The sequence below is a fragment of the Erpetoichthys calabaricus genome, chromosome 4 (assembly GCF_900747795.2).
Source record: "Erpetoichthys calabaricus chromosome 4, fErpCal1.3, whole genome shotgun sequence".
Taxonomy (NCBI): Eukaryota; Metazoa; Chordata; class Cladistia; order Polypteriformes; family Polypteridae; genus Erpetoichthys; species Erpetoichthys calabaricus.
In genome coordinates, this window is record NC_041397.2 from 180,925,449 (window position 1) to 180,942,612 (window position 17,164).

At 37.5% G+C, this 17,164-nt stretch overlaps 1 protein-coding gene across 1 annotated transcript in view; it reads left to right on the forward strand.

Moving 5' to 3' along the window:
* Positions 1-74: 74 nt before the first annotated feature.
* Positions 75-17,164, forward strand: part of gtpbp6 (GTP binding protein 6 (putative)) — a 57,296-nt gene continuing 40,206 nt past the window's right edge. Inside the window, exons 1-3 of the mRNA XM_028799999.2 lie at positions 75-581; positions 2,852-2,989; positions 5,423-5,493. Of these exons, the coding sequence (XP_028655832.2) occupies positions 149-581; positions 2,852-2,989; positions 5,423-5,493 (642 nt within the window). The 5' untranslated portion in view covers positions 75-148. The remainder of the gene's footprint in view (positions 582-2,851; positions 2,990-5,422; positions 5,494-17,164) is intronic.

Sequence of the window (17,164 nt, forward strand, 5' to 3'; positions counted from 1 at the left end):
ATACTTACATTGTGAATAAGAAAAGCGGACTTATTTTAGTAGACACCTTTGTTTCCATTGGGTACTATTTTGACTTGTACCACACAGGCAAACAGCGGACGCATGTTGAAGACACTTTACCTATGGAAGTCTTCAGGTTGCGTGTAAAATGTTAAATTTTATGTGCAGGGTGACAAGTATCAGCGTCAGGTTTCTCTTCATAAATACCCACGCTCCGTGTAAGCTTGGTACATCTAGAGCCGGTCTGTCAATTTATACGACTCGTAGCGTAGCGTTGCAAAACGCTAGCACGGTCGTCGGGGAGCGGTGCCTATCTCCACAGAAGTGTACTCAAGACAGAAGCCCTCCCTGGAAGGGATTTCATCCAGTTCAGTTAAGATGGGCCAGCAAATGCTATTTTTCAACCAGTCATGATGAAGGAGAAAATCTGGAGGAAGACGACAATGAGCTGCTTTTTGATCGGGAAGTGGAAGAGCTGTTTGAAGGGCACAAACCCAGGACAGTCGGGGATGTGGCGCACCGAGTCTTTATTGTCCATCCTGACGTGAAATGGGGACAGAAGAAACAGAGTAACACTACAGGTAACTTAATCGAAACGTAAGAAACAGTTTTAAAAAGCATTACTGCATATTAGACCTGAACTGACTGATCGGTATCCCCCATGCAAAGAGTCCACCGTTACTTTACAGGCATGCATTGGTTTAACTGCAAGACTGTTGTGTGTCCCTTTTTAGGATATGTTACAGTTTTAGTAACTAAATAATAATACAAAACTAGAAAGAAACAGTTTTTAACTGTGATAATAGCATAAAGCGATGGCTTTCAATTTCTGCAATCCATGTGACGTCATATCTTTGTTTCTTTTCTTATAAAAAATAGTCTGTCCAAAGAACACAGTTTCACAAACTGACCTTACTTTGACGTATGGAATAGTTATGAGAAAAAGCTTCTAAACTAGATTTTAAAAGTAGAGCGATTTGAGGCCCAGCTCAATCAAGTGTTGTGTAGTGGTTAAGGCTTTGGATTTAAAACACTGCGGTTTTGGTGACCATGAGCAAGGCACTTCACCAGTCTGTGCTCCAACTGGAAAAACAAAAAAAATGTAACCAGTCATAGCTCAAATTTTGTAATTTGCCTTGCTAAATAATAATACTGCCATGTATGCATAGTACAATGACATTACTACTTTGCTTGGCAGAGCATCATTTCCCATTTCATCATCCAATCCATTTAATCCCAAGTTTGGATAGACCATGCCTATCCCAGCAACAGAGTGGGCAAGGCAGGAACCAGGCAAAAGTGTGCATCAGCCCATCACCGAACACATTCATAAACATATGTGCACTTCCAATTTATATACAGTAAACCCCCACAAGAAAATAAACTACATGTAATGATTAGTACTTTGATGTCCTGCGTTTTTGTGCAGCAGTGTGCACTGCATGTTAATTTTCTGGGTAAAGTGTGTGCTGTATGTTATACTGGGCATGCTTTCTGTTCAGTATGAGAAATCAGATTTTTGTCCCAGAGAACCATTGAATGTGGACAGGAATATTAAGATATCAGTTGAAGATTTCCATCTAGTTGCTTATCTAAAAAAATATGTGCAAAATTTTTTGTCAGAATATAATAATAGTATTTGTGGTTTCAAATAACATAAATTTGATGATAAAAGAAATAAACTACTGATTTCTGGTTACTTATGAGTTTGTTACTTAAACAGTCAGCTTAACTAGTGGAAATCTCATACTGAATGTGCTTGTTTTCTCCCAGCCTTCAGCCCTGCCAGTTAAGCATCTGTGGATTTGGATTGTTTTTCCATGTTTGCATGGATTTTGTCTAAAGTTAATTAGTGACTCCAAATTGGAGCATCACAACTGCGTTTATGTTTAATATGCCATTTAAAGACTGACACACCACCAAGGACTGGTTCTTACTTTGGCACAATTGTGCTTGAATTACCTCCTCAGTGTAATTTTACCATTAAGAAAATTCAGAATATAACTGGATGGATAAACATCTGTGGCAGTTGTTTGTACATGGGCGATGGCAGCCTTTATTAAGTTAAGTGTTGTATAAATGATGAAAAAAATTTTTACTTAAAAAGTAACAAAGTAATGTGATGCATACTATTACGTTACCCATACAATTCTCAGTTTGTCTTAAACACCTTAAGTAAATAATTTTAACATTTTGCATAAATAAATATAATGATATTTTTAATTAGAAAGGAAACAGTGACACATAATAGTGGAGAATATCAGAATATTCTTAATGACAGTGTCTTGTTTTGAGATTATTTCAGTGCAATGACAAGGGAATCTTTTCAGTTTTTAAGATGCGACTGATGATCTTTAGAACCTTCTTTAAATTCTGTCTGATTATTAAGCACATTCAGGTTTCAATCTAATTTCTCCAAACTTCTTGAAACTTTGACTGCACTAGAATCGGTGGCTGTCAGCAGAGACATTAATTGTATTACATGCAAGTTCTGCCAATACAGAAGTGGAGTTCCTTAGTTATTCTATTGGCACATATTCTTAGGAACAGATTGTTGGTTTCCTTCTAGAAATCAGTTCAAGAAGATAAGTAACCATACTCGGAATTTTTGTGTAGCCAGTATCTGTGCATAATTTTCTAGCAATTAAAAAAAGGTTTTTACCTTATTATGAAGATTGGAAATATTGTGCACTTTATTGAATATGTTTGACTTTTTTGCAGACTTTTTTACTTGTTTGTTTGGCCAAATGGAGGAGAATATATTGAAATAAATATTACCTCAGAGATGCATTACATCTAAAATAGTTAATCCCAGTAGTATTGAAGCTGTCAAACTATTTATTTCCTTAAGCGGAACTTCAAATGGATGAAGCAATTGGACTAGTAAACACTTTGCAGAACTGGTCAGTGGTGGATAAGATGATTATTTCTACAAAAACACCGGAAAAGAAGAAAATTTTTGGAAAAGGAAACTTTCAGATTTTAACAGGTTTGTAAGCGTCTCTATCTTGTTTCTTTGTGAATACTAAAGTTTTTATTTGTTGGGAATAGTTTTATCACTTTAATATCAACATTACTGTTGCTAAATAAAAAATGTTTTCATTAGAAGAAAATATAGCTGAAACTCATTTTAAACACATAAGGAAAAATTCTACACAGATACAGATTTGGTAACATTTTACTGAGCATTATTCTTTGAAGGTCAGATCCGTATTTTATTTATGAAGCAGGGCATTTGAGTGACTTGGCAAAATACAGGTAATAATGCTTTGGCTGTAAAAGTTTTAAAAATGTATGCTTTAATATTCTTATGAAATTGGGAGTTGCCAGGACCACAGTAATACTTGGGGCACAATGTAATAATTAATGATCTTTTTCTCAGTATATTTATTTCAAATAATTTCTGTAATATATTGCAGTTTATTGTAGTTGAAGTCATTGAAGTTAACTTTAAAGTCATATGATGGCTGCCCCTACAAGGATATGGGGCCAAGGGCATCTCTATTTAGTTAAGAATCAGAAATAACAATATTTTATTTTCAGCTAGACTTTCACTTGGTCATCATGAAACATATTAGGTGATAAAATACACAATTTTACCTTTTGAATTATTATTCACATTTAAGGACTCTTTATCAGTGTATACCTTTTTAAAATCTGTAGGAATAATCAGCTGAAAGTAAGTCGTTAACATGAGCAATTCTTGAGAAATCAGGCTGACAAAATGGCTGTCAGACAATGAAGGCTAGAATAAAAAAATACCTTTTAACAGCAGCATACAATAAGCATGATACATGAAAACCCAGCACTTCACAGAAACGTGATTCTCTGCACATACAAAATGAAACTGAAATGGGGCACTGTTCACACAGCACCTGTAATACACACATAAAAAAACATACAAAATCATTTGTGATTGCACAGTGACAATAAATGTAGTCATTAATCAGTTCTTCTTCTTCTTCTCTTCCTTTTTTTTTTTTTTTTTTTTAAACAGTCTTAAAAATCATAGCTGGTGATTATAGGTTGAGTATGGGATTCAGTAGTTTTCAGCTTGAGATCCTATTTGAGTGTAATAGTTTTTCTCTTTCCCCCTTTACAATTACTACACCTATATTGCAGCAAAAATGTATGTTTTTCATTATGCCTTATTGTTTTAGGCATTGAGTGTCAAGTCAACAGTCTCCTAAAACATAGACTGCATATGAAATTGCATTTTAAGTGTGTTTAATAACAAAGGGAAAATCAGAAATTTGTCAGTTACTTTCCATGTATTTAATGAGAAAGAAATCCAGCTTTGTGGAGAGGTGTGCCTATGAGGCAGAAGCCTGTCCTTTTTACAATTGACAACCGTTCAAAACTACTGTACAAGTAGGCATAGGCAGAATAGGTCTAACCACAACACTCCACAGCATGTGTAGAATAACTTGATGCTGAAATTAGTGTAAGGTGAAACAAATATCTGTTTTCTTTTTAGATTCAAATATCATTTTTTTTTTTTATTATTTATTAAGCATACATATGTTTACAGAATGCACTCAGCATTTGCTTTGGTTCCCAGTTACTGTTAATGCACTGTATATACATATAATCCATTTTTGTTTTGATCAGGATATTCAGTTCAGGCCATATTTGTACGTCACTGTATTATGTTGCAAAATAAAAATAAAAAGATGCTTTAGTAGCAATACATTGTGACAAACACTTGCTGTATCATTTTTCACCCCCACCTCTAACCACACCCTAAAATTAGGCCAGTGGATCGTTAACCTTCTTTAGACACAGGTATCTGCATACATTGGTATACTTCTATGCATTATTGAGTTACACCTCTTTTCTGAATTGTATAAAATTGCCAGTGGTTTCTGTGGGTCTCAGGTTTTTTTTTTTTGTTTCTTTCTTAATATTATGTACTTTTCTATATGTTGATGCATTATTTAGCTGATTGGTTACATTCATGAATGTGATGAATTATTATTCTCCTCCAATTAATAATTTTGAATTGTATTCATATTTTAGGGAATTTCTTTTTATAACATGAGGCTTACTGAAAGAAATGGATTTCGCTTTTGACTGTAAAAGTGTTATAAAGAGAATCAATACAATCTCATTTTTATTCCACTACAGTTTCAGTTGAATAATTTATAGATGTTGTGAAACCTCTCTTTTCTTTAGTGTAATTTAGATTTATTATTGTTGTTTAATATATCATTTAAAATTTATTTTATCAGTGTAATGCATATTAATTGAGAACTACTGAGCCTATTCTGTATAGCATTTTTGATTTTTATCTACCTTTGATTTTCTGGAAATTTTCTTTAAGTATCAGCATACAGTACAAATTATTGTCTTAAAATACTTTAAATCTTTCAATTTCAACTTCAGGTTAAATGTTTAATTAATTCATTGGTTGCTATTTCAGAAAAGATAAGAAGCTTGTCACAAATAACTGCAGTCTTTGTCAATGTAGAAAGAATATCTTCATTAACTGAAGTAAGTCATGAAGTAGAATTGTAGTGGATTAGTATGTAAAATTGAAGTTTGCACTGATAAATGTAAATCAGGTTTAAGTAACTATAATGCAAATATTAACAAATTGCTTCAAGTTTGTGCAATGTTACTTTTAAGAAACTGATCCCCCTGATAGCTAACTTCTTATATACTTTATTAAATGCTAATGTGCCATTTACCAACTTGAAAATGGTTTCACATAGTTATAAATAAATTACTTGCTTTAAACTGCATCTAAAAGAGCAAAACAGGAATCTGATTGAGCAATTTTAAAGTCTTTGGTATTTTGTCATTTAAGTGACATTATGGTTTTGATAGACTGGGCATTTATTTTGAATTGAATAACTTGACTGATATAAAAAGTTCCCTTTTGTGTAAGTCCCAAATTACAGAACATTATTTGAGAAAGCAAGTAAGTATTCTGATACTCCCATATTATAAAATTAATTATGTAATGGTATCTGACTTGTGCCTTCAGAGTTCCAAGAATGTGCTTGGTGTTCAATTTTCACTGAAAGGGTGTAGTTGCAATAGTCATTTCTCATAAATTTCGAAATCTGGAAATGTAATGCAGTTTAATTTGAGCCTCTTCAACAAGCCAGATTTTTGTCCTGCATTCATTCTAAAAGCTTACCACAAAGCAAGTGAAGTCAGATCAGTAATCTTTTAATAAAATGCATTTCAAAACAATAGTATTCCATTACTCTAATTAGAAAAACTAATTCGGAAAATTAAATGGCTGGATGTAACAAAAGTGATATTATTTATTTGAAAAAAAAAAAATCCATGTTTATGTGAAATTATACATAATGATTACTTAACGAAATGGCAAGCAAGATTTTGTTTTAAACTTCTTTACAGAGCAATGTAAATATAAGACGTGATATATTTTCAGTAATTTTTCTGTAAAAAAAACAAATGCAATATTAACATTTGTGCAAAACTGCTTGCATTTCTTTTTTGAAGATTGTCCCTAAATGAGGAAAGGAATTACAGTAATCCCTCCTCCATTGCGGGGGTTGCGTTCCAGAGCCACCTGCGAAATAAGAAAATCCGCGAAGTAGAAACCATATGTTTATATGGTTATTTTTATATTGTCATGCTTGGGTCACAGATTTGCGCAGAAACACAGGAGGTTGTAGAGAGACAGGAACGTTATTCAAACACTGCAAACAAACATTTGTCTCTTTTTCAAAAGTTTAAACTGTGCTCCATGACAAGACAGAGATGACAGTTCTGTCTCACAATTAAAAGAATGCAAACATATCTTCCTCTTCAAAGGAGTGCGTGTCTGGAGCACAGAATGTCACATAGATAGAGAAAACAATCTCTAGCAAACAAATCAATAGGGCTGTTTGTTTTTAAGTATGCGAAGCACCGCGGCACAAAGCTGTTGAAGGCGGCAGCTCACACCCCCTCCGTCAGGAGCAGAGAGAGAGAGAGAGAGAGAGAGACAGAGTTTGTTTTTCAGTCAAAAATCAATACGTGCCCTTCAAGCTTTTAAGTATGCGAAGCACTGTGCAGCATGTCGTTTCAGGAAGCAGCTGCACAAAAGATAGCAACGTGAAGATAATCTTTCAGCATTTTTAGACGAGCGTCCGTATTGTCTAGGTGTGCGAACAGCCCCCCTGCTCAATCCCCCATACGTCAGGATCACAGATAGTCAGCGCAAGAGAGAGAGAAAAGTAAGCAATCTAGCTTCTCAGCCATCTGCCAATAGCGTCCCTTGTATGAAATCAACTGGGCAAACCAACTGAGGAAGCATGTACCAGAAATTAAAAGATCCATTGTCCGCAGAAATCCGCGAACCAGTAAAAAATCTGCGATATATATTTAAATATGCTTACATATAAAGTCCACGATGGAGTGAAGCCGCGAAAGGCGAAGCGCGATATAGCGAGGGATCACTGTAGTAAGTAAATTTGTTTAAATGTTAAATAACACTAAGCAACATTTTTTTTTTCAAAAGATTTGCTTCCTAAAACATTTTGATAAGTATGATAGACAGCTGAACACAATTATAATTTCAGTTTCACTTTTTTCTGTAGGAATTTTCAGTTAGCAGAAAGGACAAGTGCCTGAGAACTACAAAATTGCTTCAAGAAGGGAGACAAAACAGACCCTAGTAATTACAGACCAGTTAGTCTTACTTCTGTGTCATGCAAAATTATGAAAACTATGAGTAAATTAGAGAATTAACCAAATGAAAATAATATTCTAAATAGCAGCCAGCATGGGTTTATGAGGGGAAGGTCTTGCCAAACCAATCTTTTAGATTTTTTTGAAGAAGCAACCGGAATAGTTGACAAAAACTATTCATCACTGACTGTACCAGGATTAGGATTAGTGTGAATGCAGAATATGAATCTTGAGTGCCATATTGCACTTAATGGTTTTATATGCTTGAAGCATGTTGTCAACCAGCTAGATGTAGTTTGGTGATCTGTAGTTAACCAGTAAAATTCTGAACAACATCCTTGAGTGCTTTCCACACAACTTCCTCTGGGCACCTCTAGCAGAACTTCGAACCGCTCGACACTGATAACATGTCTGATTTGTGGACCAAAAAAAAGCCTTCCTTGGTCGAAATCCTTCGAATCCCGGAAGGAAGCGCACAGGAAATATCCGCATAGAAAAAAGCGCACAGTCATATAAGCGCACGAGAAATAACCGCACACGGTAAAATGCGCGCAAGGAAAAAAGCACACGCCGGCGACATATAACTATTACAAATATAAAGTATACACCACCTATACTGCTAGACATTTTTTATTATAATAAAATATAAAAGATTAACACACCCTGATTAACAGTATTATTGTAAATTAGCTATTCTCAACAAGTTAAGACAATTTGTCCTTAGTTTCGTTATATTGACAGTGACTGGTTGGCTCTTGTACAATCCATCCATCCATCCATCCATTGTCTCCCGCTTATCCGAGGTCGGGTCGCGGGGGCAGCAGCTTGAGCAGAGATGCCCAGACTTCCCTCTCCCCGGCCACTTCTTCTAGCTCTTCCGGGAGAATCCCAAGGCGTTCCCAGGCCAGTCGAGAGACATAGTCCCTCCAGCGTGTCCTGGGTCTTCCCCGGGGCCTCCTCCCGGTTGGACGTGCCCGGAACACCTCACCAGGGAGGCGTCCAGGAGGCATCCTGATCAGATGCCCGAGCCACCTCATCTGACTCCTCTCGATGCGGAGGAGCAGCGGCTCTACTCTGAGCCCCTCCCGGATGACTGAGCTTCTCACCCTATCTTTAAGGGAAAGCCCAGACACCCTGCGGAGGAAACTCATTTCAGCCGCTTGTATTCGCGATCTCGTTCTTTCGGTCACTACCCATAGCTCATGACCATAGGTGAGGGTAGAAACATAGATCGACTGGTAAATTGAGAGCTTTGCCTTACGGCTCAGCTCCTTTTTTACCATGACAGACTGTTGCAGAGCCCGCATCACTGTGGACGCCGCACCGATCCGCCTGTCGATCTCGCGCTCCATTCTTCCCTCACTCGTGAACAAGACCCCGAGATACTTGAACTCCTCCACTTGGGGCAGGATCTCGCTACCAACCCTGAGAGGGCACTCCACCCTTTTCCGGCTGAGGACCATGGTCTCGGATTTGGAGGTGCTGATTCTCATCCCAGCCGCTTCACACTCGGCTGCGAACCGATCCAGAGAGAGCTGAAGATCACGGCCTGATGAAGCAAACAGGACAACATCATCTGCAAAAAGCAGTGACCCAATCCTGAGCCCACCAAACTGGACCCCCACAACGCCCTGGCTGCGCCTAGAAATTCTGGCCATAAAAGTTATGAACGGAATCGGTGACAAAGGGCAGCCCTGGCGGAGTCCAACTCTCACTGGAAACTCTTGTACAATGTCTCCGTTTTTCGTTTTCATTAAGGAATGGCATTTTGTTGATCGATTCTCACGGCACCTCCAAGTATCTGTTACATTTGTTCTGCGAAAACACAGATATTCAAATTCTCTGTAACCAAGAATTTGCATGCCTTTCTGACTGGTCGAAAACTCCGTCTCGCTTATTCAACCTTTTTTTTTTTTTCTTTGCATATACGCCTTTGCCGTATGCGCATTTATCCACGTGCGGTTTTTCCCGTGCGTGCATTTTACCATGTGCGGTTATTTCCCGCGCGTCTCTTTCCTGTCGCCAAATCCTTCACCTTCCTTATTTTGTCATATTCAGAAAGCATTTCAGCCCAAGTTTTCTAAAAAGAGGAGGCAAAAATATCTTTATTTGGTCTGCTGGTGGTTTATGTGCCATACTTTTCTACCCTAATACCAAATTCTTATGGGGCAGCCAGTCCTTTTTATGTAATAAAACCCTTTAGCACAGCAGTCTTGTGTTCAAATGAAAGAACATGATTTCATATTTCTGGGCTGCATTCCAAGTAGCAATGCCACTAATTTTAGATAACCACAGATATTAAGCTTGTAGTTGTTATACTGTATATGTTTCAGAACAATCTCATGTTTTCATAGATTTCTTTCATGTGTACTGCACACTCAAAACATATTGACGGGTGGACATTGCCATTGTTGTGGGTCATTCTCACAACACAAAGCTGTGAATATAACATTGTTGTTAGTGCAGAAGTGCAGGTTATTAACCTGTGGAAAGAAATTTGTCAAATTCTTTTGGCAGCTCTGAGAGATGGACACTTTCATACCTGGTGACAGCAAATCTCTTCCTCGTAGTCTTGTACAAAGTAGTGCTGCTTTTGCTAACCAGGTATTTAATTCTGATTGTGATATCAGATTAGGTTAACCAGACATAAATGGTTCAAAAGCCAAATTAATATCCTTTATCACATGCCTTTTGGCATCATCCGTCTGCCTCATCTCGGTTCCATGTCTGTGCTTGCTTACAGGAGGTACTGGCAAAATATAGTCATGTGGTACTGGTCACGTGGCTGATTGCAGATTGGGGTAATCAATAGATTTCTTATTTTTAGTAGAGATGGCAGAGATATTGATGAGACAGAAGTAAGTCTGTCACATGATCCTTCTGTTCTCTCCATATCATTGGGACATCAAATGGCATTGACATCAAGTTCAAGTTCAAGCACTTTATTTTCATTGTGTAACACAACGAAATTACTTTTTGTGACAGCCCCAAGGTACATTTAAAGAAAAGTCAAATAATTTCAAATATGTCATATATATTATTAAGTGATTAAGTAACCATTATTATTGGTCAAAGTACAGCAGCATAAATTGTTATTGCACCTGTTTATAGAATACGAGCTGTATATACCCGGCGTTGCCCGGGGCAGAAGTAACCTAATCGGTCAAACACTTACATATATACCAAAGTAAACCTAATCGGTCAAACACTTACATATATAAAAAAACCGAACCTAATCGGACAAACAGCTTCGTATATACAGAAGCGAACCTAATCGGACAAACAGCTAATCTATATACATAAACAAACCTAATTGGTCAAACAGTTACATAAATACAAAAGCAAACCTAATCGATCAAACAGCTTCATATATACAGAAGCGAACCTAATTGGTCAAACAGTTATGCATGTGCAGAATGATTTTACAAACATTATGCGTGTTAACAATCATTAAAAAGAAAAGATTGAGGAACTCTTCTTCTATATGTGATGAAGCCACTAATAAGACAGATTTTTTTCAGGACCCAGCTGTTTCATAACTAAACTACTGCCACCCCAAAGTAATGCCTAATAGTGGTTTTTGGGGTAGCTGTGGAATAAAAAGGGTGTTTTTTAGTCAGTAAGAATCTGACACTACCCTTCAGTACGGGCTGAAGGGTGCCTATGTAAGGTTTTACATCCTTCCCGTATGGAAAAAAAAAACATACTAAACTTTTTTTTCATCATTACAGATAATCTCAGTCAAATCGAAGTACGCATTCTCAATTTATTTATCTAATTTTTACTTTTTCACAAAGCCATCCATGCCAATTTGTATGAATAAACTTTTGCTAGAGAGTTAGCAAAAGTTTATTCATGCACATATTTTAATACGGATAATCTATCTCTAATCAAGGTTCTCATTTTCATTCTAATTTAAAATAATAATAGATACTCATTTTTTTCTTCTGTTTTAGAAAAACCAATCTATGCCACCTACGTCTTCGTCAAGTCAGCTTCATCCAGCTTCATCACATATAGAAGAAGAGTTCCTCAATCTTTTCTTTTTAATGATTGTTAACACGCATAATCTTTGTAAAATTATTGTGCACATGCATAACTGTTTGACCAATTAGGTTCACTTCTGTATATATGAAGCTGTTTCATCGATTAGGTTTGCTTTTGTATTTATGTAACTGTTTGACCAATTAGGTTTGCTTATGTATATAGATTAGCTGTTTGTCCGATTAGGTTCGCTTCTGTATATATGAAGCTGTTTGTCCGATTAGGTTCGGTTTTTTTATATATGTAAGTGTTTGACCGATTAGGTTTAATTTGGTATATATGTAAGTGTTTGACCGATTAGGTTACTTCTGCCCCGGGCAACGCCGGGTATATACAGCTCGTATATATATATATATATATATATATATATATATATATATATATATATATACACACATACATGCAGTTTTAATAACACAGAAATCAATATAAACATTAACATCATTATCATATGAGAATATGAAGTAATATATAAGAAGCACATTTCATATAAATATAAATTATTAAACAGTAAAATCTTCTTCTGTAATTTGCTACCGTGGCAATTTGTGTGTCTGTCCAGGATTTTAAATGACCTGTAGCTCGCAAACCGTTGCACCTATACACTTGAAATGTGGTACACATATAGTACGTCACGTCTACTATCCGCTTTATGGGTGATGATTGTTTTAGTCTTTTTATCTTTATTTTATTTTATTGTACAATCAAGTCCTATCTGCGCACAGCAGGGCAGCCATGGGCGGATGCGTATGGTGTATTCACTCGATGTTATCGTGCATTGCACTGTCAGTGGTATTTTGATAAAAGAATTTGAAGAACATATAAGAAGCGTATAAATTATTAAACAGTAAAACATTAACATTTAAGAAGTAAAGTTACATTAAGTACTACTGCTGTGCCTTCGGGTATACCTCATTTTTTTGTTTGCCCATTACATGCTTAAATGTATACATTTTTTGGTGCACCTACCCGAGAACACGCGAGATATAACCGAGCGTGGGAGAAGCATGGATTTTAAACACGCGTTGAGTTGATGTGCTGGTCTCCCTCGTGAAATAACTGGTAATGTTTGACTAAAATCTACAGCGAGTAAAACGACATTAGCTCCTATTTTTTTTTTTACGATCTCTGAGATGTTGCTTTTTTCGGTTCAAGGCTTCATAAGCTCTTTTATGTTGTATGGTGTACTTATCCCAAACCATCATCTTTGAATGTTGCAAGACTTTCGCCTTGTATGTAGATCGGGGTAATTACATTCATTGCATTCCTAGTCTGAATCACAATGTGATTGTATGGGTGGTTACCTGGCACTGTAGGGTTGCCACCCGTCTTTTAAAATACGGAATCGTGCCGCGTTTGAGAATGAAATTGCGCGTCCCGTTTTGAATCAATACTGGACAGGATTTATCCCGTATTTTTTTTATCATTTTTTTTTTTTAAAGCAGCGTCTCATGCAAATCATCCCACACGCATTTTATGATGATGCCTCCTTTCCTACTTTTGATTGGGTAATACTTGATGTCATAGTTAGTTTGATTGGTGTTTTTAACTGTCCAGTGAGTAGGGCGTGTCTTTCAACCGTAAGCAGATTTTTTGCACTGGTATCACTGACCTCGACGACAGCGACATTATACATCAAAAATAAATTACGATAAATGACGATTTTAGCGATACTTTATTACGACGGCGGCTACATAGACACGATCAAATAAAAACAAAAAAATCAAATAATCATTCTACATTTTCAAAACGTCGAAAAAACGACGGAATGAAAAAAAGGCCCACCCGACGACCCACCCATTCCATTTTTATTTATATAGATGTAATGTACTATTCATTTTGAATTACATTAGTATATTGCACATTACCAATATAGATTATTGCACATGTTCAATTACAAAATGGTCTCAGACTGAGGAGATTCAGAGTTCAGAAAGTTTATGGCAGATGGGAAAAAGCTCTTTTTTTTTAGTCTGTTTGTGCGTACACAGATTGACCTAAAGCGTCTTCCTGACGGGAGGAGTTCAAACAAAGAATTTCCAGGATGAGTTTTGTACTTGTGAATGTTTTTGGCCCTTCTCACACAGCGAGTTTTATACGAGAGTTCGAGTGATGGCAGTTCAGTCCCAATAATGGCCTCTGCTGTTTTTACGACCTGCTGCAGGGCTTCTTTAGCAGCCTTGGTGCAGCTGTTGTACCATCATGCAGTTAGTTAAAATGCTCTCTATAGTGCATCTATAGAAATTAACCAGCAGCTTCTGGGGGAGGTCAGCTCTCCTTAGCTTCCTGAGAAAATAGACGCATTGTTGTCAGCCCAGGACAGGTCCTCTGAGATGGTGACTCCTAGAAACTTAAAGCTGGAAACTCTCTCCACAGCATCTGCATTGATTGTTATCGGACTGTGATTGGTCTTTTTAGTGGTCCTAAAGTCCAGAATAACTTCTTTGGTCTTTTTGGTATTTAAGACCAGGTTGTTTGTGTTGCACCATTCTGTCAGATTCCGAACCACTTCCCTATATGCAGCTTCACTGTTGTCTGTTACAATCCCAATGACAGTTGTATCATCCGCAAATTTAACAATAATGTTTGATTGGTGGATGGGTTGACAGTCATGGGTGAAGAGTACATAGAGAAGGGGACTTAGTACACATCCTTGCGGTACACCAGTGCTCAGGGTAAGGGTGGAGGATGTGTGTTTGCCCATCCTGACAGACTGGGGCCGGTTGGTGGGAAAATACAGTAACCAGTTGCATGTGGACGGAGCAAGTCCTAGTGCATAGAGTTTTTGGATCAGCTGGTTAGGTATGATGGTATTAAATGCAGAGCTGTAGTCAATGAAGAGCATCCTAACATAGGTGTTGGGCTTTTCCAGGTGCGAGAGGGCAGCATGTAGAGCAACACAGATGGTGTCCTCAGTTGATCTGTTTGACCGATAGGCAAACTGGTGTTGGTCTAGATCAGCTAGGATGGAGGCATTGATGTGGGTGATCCAGCTACTTCTGAGCCAAGCTTTCAGATCAATAATGCATGTTGCACAACAAATGTGAGAAGCCTACAGTTTGTCTTGATCACCAATTTTACAATTAAAGTAGAACTCATACACTTTCTTAATAAGTGCACTCCTGCTGCGTCTTTGAGGCTTCAGCATATACTTGGCACAAATGTAACAGAATGGATCATGGCTGTTGCAACACTGAGGAGGCATTTTTGCTGTAAAGAATTGTACTACAGATGGTAAACACAAACACTATACCTGGAGAATGTGCATATCTGTATACAAAGAACTGACTAATCATGCTTAAGAACACCTGAACCTTGGCACATCCATTGCATGCTTAGGCATGCTTGGACTAAACTCAGCTGCTTACTTTGTGGGAAATATACTGTTCTAGTGGAGCTAAAATATGAGAGGAAAACACAAAAAATAGGTGATTGCAATAAAACAGTACATGATAGGAAAATTTTCAAGTTGATTTTTTAAATTAGCCAGTCAAAATTCATGAGATACACCTAAAAGTGTTCAGGAAACAAAATCTTTATTGTTCAGTGTAATATCTAGTGTCATATCATGAAGTTGCTCTTCCATTATCATAAAGTGTTATAAATTCAGTAATTAAATATAGTTGTAGTTTGAAGGCATAAACTACTGCCTAATGGTCTTATCTCTTTCTATTTAATCAAGGCAGAGGAGATAATGAGTAAGATAAAGCAGGCACATCAAATCAATTAATAACTAGAAACTGCTGCATATGAAAATTCCACACAAACACAGAGAGAAGATAAACTCCATACAGAAGGTGTCCTTGACCACATAACTTTTCATAAAATAAAGTGGTATATACAGTGCATCCAGAAAGTATTCACAGCGCAGCACTTTTTCCACCTTTTGTTACGTTACAGCCTTATTCCAAAATTGATTAAATTCATTTTTTTCCTGAGAATTCTACACACAACACCCCATAATGACAACATGAAAAAAGTTTACTTGAGGTTTTTGCAAATTTATTAAAAATAAAAAAACTGAGATTTCACATGTACATAAGTATTCACAGCCTTTGCTCAATACTTTGTCGATGCACCTTTGGCAGCAATTACAGCCTCAAGTCTTTTTGAATATGATGCCACAAGCTTGGCACACCTATCCTTGGCAAGTTTCGCCCATTCCTCTTTGCAGCACCTCTCAAGCTCCATCAGGTTGGATGGGAAGCGTCGGTACACAGCCATTTTAAGATCTCTCCAGAGATGTTCAATCAGATTCAAGTCTGGGCTGTGGCTGGGCCACTCAAGGACATTCACAGAGTTGTCCTAAAGCCACTCCTTTGATATCTTGGCTATGTGCTTAGGGTCGTTGTCCTGCTGAAAGATGAACCGTCGCCCCAGTCTGAGCTCAAGAGCGCTCTGGAGCAGGTTTTCATCCAGGATGTCTCTGTACATTGCTGCAGTCATCTTTCCCTTTATCCTGACTAGTCTCCCAGTTCCTGCCGCTGAAAAACATCCCCACAGCATGATGCTGCCACCACCATGCTTCACTGTAGAGATAGATAGATAGATAGATACTTTATTAATCCCAATGGGAAATTCACAAATTTATAACTAATATAATAATATAATATAACTGTAGGGATGGTATCAGGTTTCCTCCAAATGTGACGCCTGGCATTCACATCAAAGAGTTCAATCTTTGTCTCATCAGACCAGAGAATTTTCTTTCTCATGGTCTGAGAGTCCTTCAGGTGCCTTTTGGCAAACTCCAGGTGGGCTGCCATGTGCCTTTTACTAAGGAGTGGCTTCTGTCTTGCCACACTACCATACAGGCCTGATTGGTGGATTGCTGCAGAGATGGTTGTCCTTCTGGAAGGTTCTCCTGTCTCCACAGAGGACCTCTGGAGCTCTGACAGAGTGACTATCGGGTTCTTGGTCACCTCCCTGACTAAGGCCCTTCTCCCCCAATTGCTCAGTTAAGATGGCAGGGCAGCTCTAGGAAAAGTCCTGGTGGTTTCGAACTTCTTCCACTTACGGTTGATGGAGGCCACTGTGCTCATTGGGACCTTCAAAGCAGCAGAAATTTTTCTGTAACCTTCCCCAGATATGTGCCTCGAGACAATCCTGTCTTGGAGGTCTACAGACAATTCTTTTGACTTCATGCTTGGTTTGTGCTCTGACATGAACTGTCAACTGTGGGATCTTATATAGACAGGTGTGTGCCTTTCCAAATCATGTCCAATCAACTGAATTTACCACAGGTGGACTCCAATTAAGCTGCAGAAACATCTCAAGGATGATCAGGGGAAACAGGATGCACCGGAGCTCAATTTCGAGCTTCACGGCATAGGCTGTGAATACTTATGTACATGTGCTTTCTCAATTTTTTTATTTTTAATAAATTTGCAAAAACCTCAAGTAAACGTTTTTCACGTTGTCATTATGGGGTGTTGTGTGTAGAATTCTGAGGAAAAAAATGAATTTAATC